This window comes from Elephantulus edwardii, unplaced genomic scaffold (assembly GCF_000299155.1).
Source record: "Elephantulus edwardii isolate Elephantulus edwardi_28Jun2011 unplaced genomic scaffold, EleEdw1.0 scaffold00138, whole genome shotgun sequence".
NCBI lineage: Eukaryota > Metazoa > Chordata > Mammalia > Macroscelidea > Macroscelididae > Elephantulus > Elephantulus edwardii.
Genome location: NW_006399888.1, coordinates 535,863 through 548,362, shown reverse-complemented (window position 1 = coordinate 548,362; position 12,500 = coordinate 535,863). Strand labels below are relative to the sequence as shown.

Genomic DNA, 12,500 nt, shown 5'->3' with positions numbered 1-12,500 from the left:
TTAGTCTTTAATAATTTTAAAATTATGCATTTAAACCAAAATCATATACTACAAAGAATAAACATAGAGCATGAGAGAGTGTCTGTGTATGTATATGTGTGTCTGTGTATAGGTGTGTGTATGTGTCTGTGTGTTGTGTTTAAAGTTTTTTGTTGTTGTCCATTTGATTTTCTTCTTTTAGGGATCAAGTTCAGAAAATTTAGAATCAGATTTGTATGACTAATACCAAGTTTTCTTTTTTTATTTAAGGCTGTTTCTGATGCTTGGAAGTTGTTCTTTCAGCCACAAAGATGGTAATAAATCTTTGCCTTCCACAGTTCAGACCAAGAATTCACTGCAACAAGGTAAATTAAACTAATAGCATGTGTATAGTAAACAGATAACATGGCATATCCCATTTCCTGCTTCATATATGTGGACCTAATTCAAGCTAGGTGTGTGTTTAAGTTGATAGGTCACGGTGTATCTCTAGAATCATACAGCACCTAAGGTGAGCTGGGACTCATTCTCTGAAGGTTTTGCTTCATTGTCCTCTTTTAGGGAAATACCCCTAAAGGGTATTTCCTCCCAAAGCCATAACAAAGGTAGAAATAGTCTCTCTCCCCTCAGTTGTTATTGCTAATTTTTAATGCTAGAAGTACGTGTTTTGGTTTGTTATTTAGATTTCTTTTTCATGAATAATTTAATTAAGCTACTTCCTCACTTATGCAAAGGAGAGTATCTTTGTATAGTGCAGAGCAGGAGATAAGGACACAAGAAAGAAAGAACCTAGAAACAAAGGAGACCTATTAAACACATATGGGAACTCAAGGGAGAGAGCTGAAGATGGGTGGGGGTGAAACCACAGGGTTTCACAGTTTGATGGGTGGATGGGAAGGGTCTGGGTGAAAAGAAAGGGTGATGATGGGCAAGGTCCAATGGTTATTACTTTTATAAAACGTAATGCATAAGAGTGATAGTATGAAACACAATGTGAATGAGGTATAGTGTGAAACACAATGTATACCAACTTTGTAATCAAACCAGTTTAAAAAAAAATTAGATGCAACAAAAAAAACCACCAAAAAAAAGGAAGGAAAAACTGAATTACTCCCTAATCTGGAGTTTTCTGTACATCAGATAGTTAGGCTTATTCCTTTAGATGAGGTACTTCAACATTTCCACTGGTTGGGTATTGATTTCACCCACTATCTGAAAGTATATAATTTATATGAAAACTTTCATGAGGCAAAATGGCATAGGGCAAAGGAATAGTTACCATTAATGTATATGGGAATTTTTTTTTTTGCCATTCTCAGACCCAAGAAAGAGCATATCAAATCCTACTAAATAAAATTTAATAAAAATCCTACTGAATAACATGTAAAACCTGACATACATTAATAGACACAGTTCACGGGCGTAGTTGAAAGAGACGGTGGCTTGAGGCTGAGATGCTGTGTGCTTCCTGGGAAGGAATCTGGGGACACTGTCCTTGCTGCCCAGTTTGCCTCCTGCCTCCAGTAACTCCCTGCTGAACAGAGGCTGAAGGCTAGTTTTCCTTTAGGGAGCTCTGGTGACTTAGTGGAAAGGAGATGTGCTTCTAGCCCAAAGGTTCATGGTTCAAATCCACCAACAGCTCCAAGGGAACAAAATGTGTAATATCCTCCCATGAGATTTACTGCTCTGAAAATCCCCTGGAGGATCAGCTGTGAGTCCTTTCTGACTGAATGGTACATAACAATTAGGAAAAATTTTCCTTTACTTTTGACTTTCTCCCCTAAATTCATAAAAGTGAAAATCCTTGGGGAACAGGAATGAGGGAAAATGTACTGCTATGAATGATTAAAAAAAAAGAAAGGGGGTGAAAAAAGAAAATCCTTCACACATTCCTTTTGGTAGCAAAGCAAGTATTAATGTAGGTATTTCCTGAAAGCAAAGTGGCTTTTGAGAATCTGAAAATATCTGTGTGAGAATATTTAAAGAGTGGAAAGCATTCACAATCTCACAATGCACCCATCCACAGCACTTCTCCTGTCTTAAATTTTTCTATACACATCTGTCAAGTTCCCTCATTCATCCATACATAAGAAGCTAAGTTGCTATGTTTCCTAAGAAAAGTTATAATTCTCAAACTCTCCTTGCCACTGATTTGGAATTGATTCAGCTGACCCTTCAGGTAGTTTTCGGCAGCTGTAAATTGCGTAGGGTTTACCTGTTTTTCTCCCACAGAGCTGCTGTTGGATTTGAGCCGCCAGAGAGTTGCTACCTCAGAGTTAGGAGGGCAACTCTACAGACTGCACTTGACAGGTGGGGTCTGAATGGGATGCTGGGAGTCTGGAGGAAGTCTGCAGCCTCTCTGCAAGTTCTGATCCTCCATCTGCACTCAGGAAGGTGGTCATTCTCCTCCCATGCAGTTTACAGCCTCGGAAAGAAGAGCTGCTGGAGAGCCAGCTCCGAGTTAGTTAGGGCGATGAATTTGAATTCCAGTTTTATATGCACTTCAGAGAGCTCTTGTGTGTAGTGTGTAGTGAGTTGCCTTGCTAACCTAAAGGCGATGCTTCTCTGCTGGTTTCTGATTCACTGTCAGAGCAGAGCACCCTCCTGTTCAAGTCCTCCTGAAAACCACCAGGGGTCAGCTGTGAGTCGCTTCTGACTGTTCTCAGCTCTGAGGTTTTGAGTTGAAATGAAGATTGTTAACAAACATCTTTGTTTCCCCTCTGTTCTTTGAAGTAGAAAGTCATTAACATTTTTAGTTCCTCTTAATATTTTGAAGGACTGATGCTAATTTGAAGGAATTTCTTTTTATTTGATTGGACAGGATTTAATTGTTCATATATTTTTTTTAAAAAAAAATTTTAGTTTATGGAGACTTTGGATTTCCATTCATTCATTGTTGATTGTTCATATATTTTTTAAGACAGAGAGAACTGGGGGACACACCTTAGCCTTTGTCCTGACCTTAAGTACCTGCAAAAAGAAAGCATGCCTTAATTTGATAGAAGAAAGTTAAATGATGAGCTTCAAGCTTTCCTTAAAAAGTTTTCTTAGAAATGACAAGTTTAAAAAACTAACAAAAACCAAATCAAGGGGGAAATCATAAGGTCACACAATTTGGTGGTGGAAGACAGGGGTGTAAAGAAATGGGAAAGATCCGGGTGGGGATCTGGAAAGACAGGGTAATGGTGGGCATTGTTCAATAGTGATTAATTTTGTAAAACATAATGAATGGGAATGATTGTATGAAACACAATGTGGATGAAAGATAGTGTGAAACACAGTGTATATGAACTTTGTAAGCAAACCAATATAAAATAAAAATTAAAAAACAAAACAGAAATAAAACAAAGTCTTCATTTGGACCTCATTAAATCACTGTCTCATTTATCCTTTAATCCAGATATCAGCTGATGGTTATGAAGTAGAAAATCTCATCTCTGAAGACTTCACAAAGAGGAGTCGTGGTTTTAGGACAGAGTATTTCATTAAGCCACCGGTCTATGTGACACTTTCTTTTCCCTTCAATGTGGAAATCTGTAGGATTAACATAGACCTCACAAATGGTGTAAGCCATAGCGTTACCGGCCTGGAAATGTACACATCAGCCTTACCCAGCAGAACCTCTTGGAGTACCTCTGAGTGCCAGAGCCCAGGCCCAGCTGAGCCCTGCATCCCAGACAGAGAAGCATTCACCTTGGTGGGAAAAGTCTTGTTAAAACACCAGAACCAAGTAATGTTCAGCCACAGGGGCTTCAGGGCCCGGCCACCTTTCAGCATGATGGAAGCCGCCCTCCCCTCTCCAGCCACAATGACCCAGGATCTCTGGAACAAAGGGGCTCTCTCTCTTAGCCACGTAGCCCATCTCAAGATCTGTATCACCCACGTGGCAGGCAGCGGTATCCCATGCATCAGGCGGTTGGAAGTGTGGGGTCAGCCAGCCAAAACGTGCTCCCAGGAAGTAATAAACAGTGTCCTACTGGTCGCGTCAGAGAGCCTCCCTCAGGGCCTGGCTCTGCAGGCCCCTGCCTTGCCCATGGAGAGTGACTGTGACCCTGGGGGCCAGTCTGAGGGCCAGCAGACCCCATGTAGTCTGCAGGAGCTGACTGAGGTAATTCAAGATGTGCCTGAAGAGTTCTTGGATCCCATCACCCAGGAGATCATGCCTTGCCCCATGCTGCTCCCCTCGGGCAAGGTCATTGACCAGAGCACACTGGACAAGTGCAACCGCAGTGAGGCTGCATGGGGCCGGGTACCCAGCGACCCTTTCACGGGGGTGGCCTTTACTCCACACTCCCAGCCCTTGCCTCACCCTTCCCTGAAGGCCCGCATTGACCATTTTCTGCTCCAGCACTCCGTCCCTGGCTGCCACCTGCTTGGGAGGGCACAAACTGCACTGGCAGTGACCCCTTCTTCTATTGTTATGCCTTCTCTGAAAAGGAAGATGGAGGAGGCTGAACAGGCCCCAGAGAGTAACCTTGGTGGAAATGCTGCTGGTTTTTCCCCCACAAGCCCTCTTGTTTCACCCACTACCTCAGAGCACACGTCTAAGAAGATGAAAGCTATGAGTGAGCCTGGCCTGACGCACATGGACTGCTCACCAGGTACTCCTCTGTTCTGGCTGTAGCCCTTTGTGACTTCCCAGTGACAGTTGGCACTGCTTTTTTTGCTTTACGCTTGACCAGTGTAAATTCTCAGGCTGGTGCCCATTCTCTTCCCTTGTCCTTCCTTACTGCGGGACCTCCAGCTCTGTCTTTGGGCCAGAGATGATTAAGGCCTTTAGTCGTTGTGCTTTGCTCCTTTGTCCACTTATTGTCCACCAGTGGTTTCAGCCTTTCTCTGGCACCGCTGGCCAAGTTAGCACTTTGTCCTATTGTCTACACTGGTCACAGCTATCAGAAGAGACACTAATCCCTCAGAGCAGACCTTGTCTTCCTTCTGGAATTCTCTTTATGGTTACTCATGTATTGCAGTCATCCTGAGTATTGTTTCTGGCCTTTATAAGGATGCTTTCACATAAGTACACTGACATATTCTCTGCCTCAGGCACTACTCTGTGTTGCCATGGACCTGTAGAAAGTTCTAAATTGTGGGTTCTCCTCCCATGAGGTAGCTCACTGAAGAGACAGGACACATTGAAGAAGGTGCCGTGTATGAGTCGAAATCAGAGCTTCTCACCAGTTTGTGTGGTTTGACCACCGTCTGAGAATTTGCATCTCAGATATACTGAATGGGAGCTTAGCTTTAACAAAATCCTGAGGGTTTCTCCCACGTTCTTAACATCTGTGTGAGAATCCTGTTAACAGTACATTCTGACTCAGTATACCTGGGGTGTAAGTGCACATTCTCAGCAGAGGTCACATGGAATGGACAAGTTAGAAACCCTGACTGAAATCCTGTGCATTGTGGGGTATAAGCTTCCTGGCCTCTAGCCTGTTGTGTGGCGCATCGCCAGTGTTTCCTGGGGCCTTCTCCTGCCAAGTGCACACTTGGTTCACTTGAGGGTCTCTGCAGCTTACTCTTCCTTCAGCCATGCTGCTTGGCTTGCACTTAGCTTTCTTGCCCCGTTTTTTACTCCCGGGGCCCCACCTGCCTGCCCCATGTTCTTTACTTCATTGGTCTTAGATTTGGGGATCTTTGTTTTGCTGAAACTTGCATTAATGTTTGTTCCCTGAGATCCTACATGGGGGACTCTTGGGTTTTCATGTGTTACAAACAGCTGGGCAAGTGAAGCATTAAATTCTAGAAAAGAGGAAGATGAGAGAAATAGAAATTAAAAATGTCTTTTTAGCCCAAGAGAGCATGAGTGGAATATCCTGATGCCTTTTCTTATTTTATTTTTTTTGTGCATGGACTGTCAAATTGGATCTGACTCGTACTGGAGGAGATTGTCCCTCCTTCTCCAGCAGAGCATCTGGAGGATTCGAACCGCTGTACCTCTAGGATTACAGTGCAGCTTCTTGCTACTAGGCCACCAGAGCTCCCTACCTGATGCCCTTTTTATGGTATTTATCTCCAGTTCAAAATTTCTGGTTTGGGACAAGCTTATTTTAAAGTTTATAAAGAAATTGGCAAACCAAGTAAGATCTTTTTAACTAAAATTGAAACAAAAGAAAGATTAGTGATTTTCAGAATCTAAGTAAGATTGGGTGTGAGTTCTCAAATTTCATTAATAAAACCCCTCAGATTCATTTACCACTGTGGTATTATAATTGGATCTAACTGATTTTTTAAAATAAGCAAGCCATTCAGGTAGTTAGAGATTTTGTACACAAACAAGCACATACACACAGAGACACTTCTACCCCTTATCCCATCTTCATTTTCACTGACAATCATGCTGTTTTTTAATACTTTGCCCTTACAGATGACGCTGCAGTGAGTAGCCTGTGCATGTAGCGTGTTGCACACGTCTAAGTGAGTTTGCGTATCTGTCGAGCGTGTCATGGCGGTGGGATTTCTGAATGGAAGGGTACACCCTTCCGTGGATGTGAGAGGTGGTGCTGCACTGCTCAGTGAGATGCCCGCCCAGCAGCACGTGTGGGTGCCTCACAGCCTTACCTACAGGATGTGGGTTTAAACTACCATTTGACAGATTAAAAAATGGTATCGTTTTTTTGTTGTGGTTTTCTTAAGGTAAAAAAGTTAAGAGAGATTTATTAGAAAAGTTATGTCCCAAAGATGGGATGGACCTTCCTCCTTGAAAGGAAATATGGAGGAGTCCAGTGTCATATATTATTTTAATCTTTTTTTAGTGACAGTGAGCATCTCCTTAAATCATTAAAAACCATTTGTGTTACCTTTTCTATGAACTGTCAATTTCCTTTGCTTATTTTCTCTTATTTATTGGTCTATTTCTTAGTAATTTCTAGACAATCTTGATAGATTGGCACTTTGACTTTGTTATGAGTGGAAATAGATTTTCCCAAAGTATTTTATTTTTCTTTTTGTTTGGTTTTGGAGATGGGACATTGTTGGAAGGTTCAATTCAAGACTTACTTTGTAGATTTGGCCATTCAGATTTTTAGGTGTAATCTGGTTAATAATTTTTAGAAATACAGTCTGCACACAAGAAAGCATTTGACACCATGTTTTAATAATCTAGTTATTACTCTTTTACATTTAAATCTTTAATCCACTTCAAATGATATGACCTATGGATCCAACATAATACTTTTTTTCCAGATAATTACCCATTTATTAATTATTCTGTTTTTTTCTCCCCCTGATTTGAAATGTCTTCTCTATCATGTACTGAATTCCCTATTGTATTTGTGTATGTCTCAATTTTCTATTGTGTTATTGGTCTTTTTATTTGTGTATCTGTAACATTTTAATTGTTGAGGTTTCATCTTTAGATATTTTAATGCGTTAAAGTATATTAATAGGTTTCCTCATATTGAACCCAGGAGTTCTGATGACTTAGTGGTAAGTCATTACTCTGCCAACCTAAAGGCAGGCAGTTCAAATACACACGGAGAAAGATGGGCAGTCTCTTGCCATCTAGTTTACAGGCTCTGAAAACCCAGTGGAGGGTCACCTATGAGTTGGTTCTGTCTGAATGGCACACGACAGTAACAACAACAAATAGTGAACCATTCTTGCATTTCTGGAATAAGCTTCATTTGTTCATAATTTCTTTTAATGTAACTGCTAGTGTTTTATTTAGGATTTTTGCACTCATTAGTGAGATTGGACTGTAGTTTTGTGGGTGTGTGGTCAGGTTTTGGTATCATTGGTTTCATAAGAAGAATTTGGAACCTTTTATGATCTGTGAGACAGTTTAAATAGAACTAGGTTCCAACTGGAATTGTCAGTGCCTGGTGCTTTTTAAGGATTTGCTCTTTGGTGCTTTTTGTTATTATTATTTTTTGTGTGTATGTGTGCTTTTTCTTTGAGAAGTAAACCAACTCCGTCCCTCTGTTATTAGCTTTGAGCAGTTATAAATCCATTGCCATCCTTACTCTAACTTAATTATTTTTTTTAAATTTAAATTTGTTATTAATTTCAGTGAAAATTTACAGAGGCTTTGTATTTCCATTCATTCATTGTTGTAGATTTGTTCCCTCCCAAGTCTTCCCACCCCCACCCCAGAACACTACACTCTTGGAAAAGTAAAAGAAAAGATTCTTTCATTGTTTTACAAACCCTCCCCCAGGTCCACTCCACCATGTAGCCATCGCTCTAGACTCCTGTTATGACAGAAATACCTAATCACATATCTCTTTTAAACAGTTTTCTCCCTCCTCTGTTTCAGTGCAGTATACATTATTGAACCCATCTTACTCAGTCTCTCCCCAACCCCAAGATCAGTCCCGTTCTACAACAGTGGCACCATGCAATATTTGTCCTTTTGTGACTGGGATATTTCACTCAGCATAATGTTCTCCAGAGTCAACCATTTTGAATAATATTGCATGAGTTCCTTGTTTTTCAATGCAGCATAGTGTTCCATTGTGTGAATATACCACAACTTCTCTATCCATTCATTTGTTGATGGGCACTTAGGTTGTTTCCAACTCCTTGCTATTGTGAACAGAGTCGTGATAAATATGGGTGTGCATATATCTGCTTGGATGTCAGTTATGGGCTCTTCGGGGTATATTCCCAGTGGTGGAATTGCTGGGTCAAATGGTATCTCTATTTGCAACTTTTTTGAGAAAGCGCCATACCACTTTCCACAGGGGTTGCACCATTTTACACTCCCACCAACAGTGAATAAGGGTTCCAGTTTCTCCACAACCTCACCAGCATTTGTTGCTTGCTGTTTTGTTAAATTTTGCTATTTTAACTGGGGTGAGATGATATCTCATAGTTGTTTTAATTTGCATCTCTCTTAGGATTTCTTCATGTGCTTGTTAGCCATCTGAATGTCATCTTCGGTGAAGTGCCTGTTCATATCCTGTGCCCATTTTTCTATTGGATTATTTACCTTTATCTTGTTGTGGTGCTCATGTATTTCATAAATTCTGGATATAAGTCCCTTATCTGATATGTTATTACCAAATATTTTTTCCCAGTTGGTGGCTTCCCTTTTTTACCCTGTTAGAGAAGTTTTTGGATGTGCATAGGGATTTGAGTCTTAGAAGATCCCATTCATCTACTTTATCTTCTCCTGGTTGTAGGCAACTCAGTCCCTCTGCTTTTGAGTCGATTCCAACTCATAGGGACTCTCCACTGGATCTGTGAGGCAGTAGCTTCACAGGAGACTGTCCTTCTGTTCCTTGTAGAACAGCTGGTAGATTCAGTCGGCTCACTTTTAGGTCAGCATCCCGATGTGTATGTTTTGTTTTCTTTAGTTTTGGTTTAAGTTGTGTTAGGTGTTGACTGTGATTCATTGTGACCCTATAAACAGCAACTCTGAACTCTGGCCTATCCTGTGCCATCCTTACCATCCCTGGCACACTTGAGCCCATTACTTCAGTCACTGTGTCAATCCATCTTGTTCAGGATCTTCCTCTCTTATGTTGATCTTTCCCAGCATGATGTCCTTCTTCAAGGACTGGCCCATCCTTACAACAGACACAAAATATGTGAGACAAGAGTTTCACCCTCTTTGATTCCAAAGGGCACTGGTTTCACTTTTGCCTGGACAGACCTGTTTGTACCCATGGATATATAGTAGTCTTCTCCAGCAGCACAAATCTAAGGCATCGATTCTTCTGTCACCTTATACACTATCCAACCTTCAGATGCATAGCAAATAACTGAAAAGACTATGGCTTGGATCAGACGCACCTTAGCCTTTAACCTGACAGGGAAACTCTTTATTTGATACTCTGGAGAGATCTTGGACAGCAGATGTTTCCGGTGTGGTTTGTCATTTGATTTCTTGACTGCTGATACCAAAGGTGTTGATTATGGATCCAAGGAAGATGCAGTCATTGAGAGCTACAATCTCTTCTCTATCATGCTGTCGCTTTTGGCCTGATTTTTGTTTTCCTGATGCTGAAATGTAATCCTTATAGATGACTGTAGTCCTTCATCTTCTGCAGCAAATGCTTCCAGTCCTGCCTTTCAGCAAGCAAAGTTGTGTCTTCTGCATAACGCAAGTTGTTGATGTGTTTTTCTCTGATCTTGATGCCACATTCTTCTTCATAAATTCCTAAGAGACACATACAAATAATTGTTTTATCTGTATCTTCTCTGATTTTGAGAGTAAATTGTAGTTACTATGTCCCCAGGAACTCTTGGCATCTTTGGAAATGCAACAAGTCAAGAGACACAGAAAGGTCCTCAGATACCTGCTCTGTCTGTGACATCATCTGTCCCAGTTAATAACATCCTGTGTCCTGCAAATTGTGGCTAAAACTTTCCATTCCCACTTTTTACAGTCTTAAGCACCCAGCTGCCAGGCAGGTCCCTGCATCCTTTCTTGGGCACTTGTCTCCTGCCCCCTTGCCTTCAGCCTCATTCCACTGCTTTGCTTCCTGTAGCTCACACAGGAAGTCCCCTAGATTGGGTGTGCAGAAAGAAGTCTTAGTGATCCTACTCTTGGTAAGAAAGGCTTTGCTTTATTTAGCAGGAAAGAATGGGCACAAACACCTAGAGAGCCTGGGCATGCAGCCTTGCAGGGTGATGGAGCCCCAGGGAGGGAGCAATGGGGAAGGTGAAGACCATGGTTAGTGGGGAGAGTTGGAGAGCTGAGAATAGAAGAGAGAGAGATAGGCGTGATCTGGCTCTGCAGGGCTTTTAGAAAGCAGAGTGCAGTTCTGCAGTTGAGCCACAAGGTGGCCGTTACCTGCACAACTTTTTGTCCAGGAGACTGACTTAGACCAGGCCAGTTGCCCTGAAGAAATGCGTGGGATGGGTCAGAGCTGCTAAGCTCTGTGTTCTGTTAGCACAGTTCACCAGTAGACGTTACAAGTTTCTTCTCAGTTTTACCTATTTCAAGTTCAACTGCTGTTTTTGTAGTCTTCAAGTCCATTCATGACTAGCTTTTTCTCTTTTTGCGGAACTTCTCTGGATGTTGTGGTCTGTGCATCTCTCCACAGGTCCCATATCCCATGAGCAGAATCTGTCACAAAGCCTGGAGATTGCCTTGACGTCTACCCTTGGCTCCATGCCCTCTTTCACAGCTCGGCTGACCAGGGGACAGCTCCAGCACCTTGGCACAAGGGGAAGCAGCTCTTCTTGGAGACCAGGTGCCAGCTCTGGTAACACGGGGCCCTCTGCATCCTGGCAGCCTTTGAGCGGTGCCCTGCTCTCTGCCTACTGGGCTGGGCTGGGCTCTGGGCAATGTGTGGATCTGCCATGTCCAGCCTCCTCCTTAGCGCCAGCACCGGGCCAGGCCGAGGAGAAAACCTCTTGTCTCTTCTCTGCCGATGGGACTTGAGAATTTAGTTCTGAAGGAGAATAGTTTTCTATGGACAGCTGGGCATAATTGTGTGAACTTAGGGTTTGGCCCTTAGGGTGATTTCTTTTTTTTTTAGTGTAAGATCTAATGTTAATTATTTAGTCCTAAGGCCTTTTGTTGCGTTCTCCCTGTTTGTGTGTCTTCCAGTTTAATCTGTCTCATCCATATCTGGGAGGCTTTTTGTAAATGTGGACAGAGGGATGAGGGTGAATTCATCATTTTCATCCCTTTCTAGTAAACATTTTCATCATCGTCTTAGGAAAGACAATTCCTGAAGTAGCTCACTAGCTGATTTTTGCCTGAAATGAACCATTGTTTGCATCTCAAAGTAGTGATTTCCTGACCCAAAGTCAGATGGTCACTTACGTTCCCAGGAGCATATAATGTGGCAGCTGATCAGGCAGAGGGAACAGCAAGGGCCAAGTCCAAGGCCTGCAGTCACAGGGTGTGTGTGGGAGAGAGGCCATTTGAGGTTTCTGGACCCTTAATAGGCAAGACTGTGTGTGAAGAGAGAGTTGAGGCTGGACAGGGCGAGTAGGGGAGCACTGACTGTCCCAGAGGCGGTGGGGAGCCCCTAAAAGTGGGGAAGCAGAGGCATGGGGGAGGTCTGGTGGTGTTTGGAGTCATGGGGGCTGTGCAGCAAAAGATGGGGGCTGAGGGGGTGGGAGAGGCAGGAGCTGCCACCTAAAGAGAAGCCGTGAGCAGCCCTGTGGCCCCATCCCCTCCACCTGCCCCCACCCTGGACACTGGACTTTCCCCTTTTCTTGTCCCATTTCACTTTTTCTGTAGCTTTTGATGGTCAAGGTAAGCGTGTGTGTTGTGGCCTTGGCAGCAAGGCCTGTGTCTTGGGGAAAGTATGTTTTGCCAGGAGGAAGCTCTGAGTCCTGCCTGGCAGCCCTTGGAAGCCAACTTTTTTGGGCCTTCCTGAGAGCATAGAGATGTAGTTTAAGATCAAAAATGATAGTGATGATCTGGGCTCCTTGCTAGCCCTCCAGAGCAGCCAGAGGCCCTGGGAGAAGCTTAAGCAGGGGTGCTGTCGTGTAGGGGGTAAGGGGGCATAGTGCAGTGTGAGTGAAGTGGGGGGCACGGTGCAGCATGGGGGGCATAGTGCAGCATGGGGGGGCACAGTGCAGCGTGAGTGAAGTGGGGGGCATGGTGCAGCATGAGC

General features: G+C 43.0%; 1 protein-coding gene across 2 annotated transcripts in view; it reads left to right on the top strand.

Annotated features, from left to right (window-relative positions):
- Positions 1-245: 245 nt before the first annotated feature.
- Positions 246-12,500, top strand: part of UBOX5 (U-box domain containing 5) — a 13,435-nt gene continuing 1,180 nt past the window's right edge. The window contains exons 1-3 of one of the 2 annotated variants that reach the window (XM_006894197.1): positions 246-344; positions 3,380-4,580; positions 10,971-11,132. In XM_006894197.1, coding sequence (XP_006894259.1) covers positions 291-344; positions 3,380-4,580; positions 10,971-11,132 — 1,417 coding nt within the window. In that variant the 5' untranslated portion in view covers positions 246-290. The remainder of the gene's footprint in view (positions 345-3,379; positions 4,581-10,970; positions 11,133-12,500) is intronic. The other variant, XM_006894198.1, reaches the window with a different exon arrangement.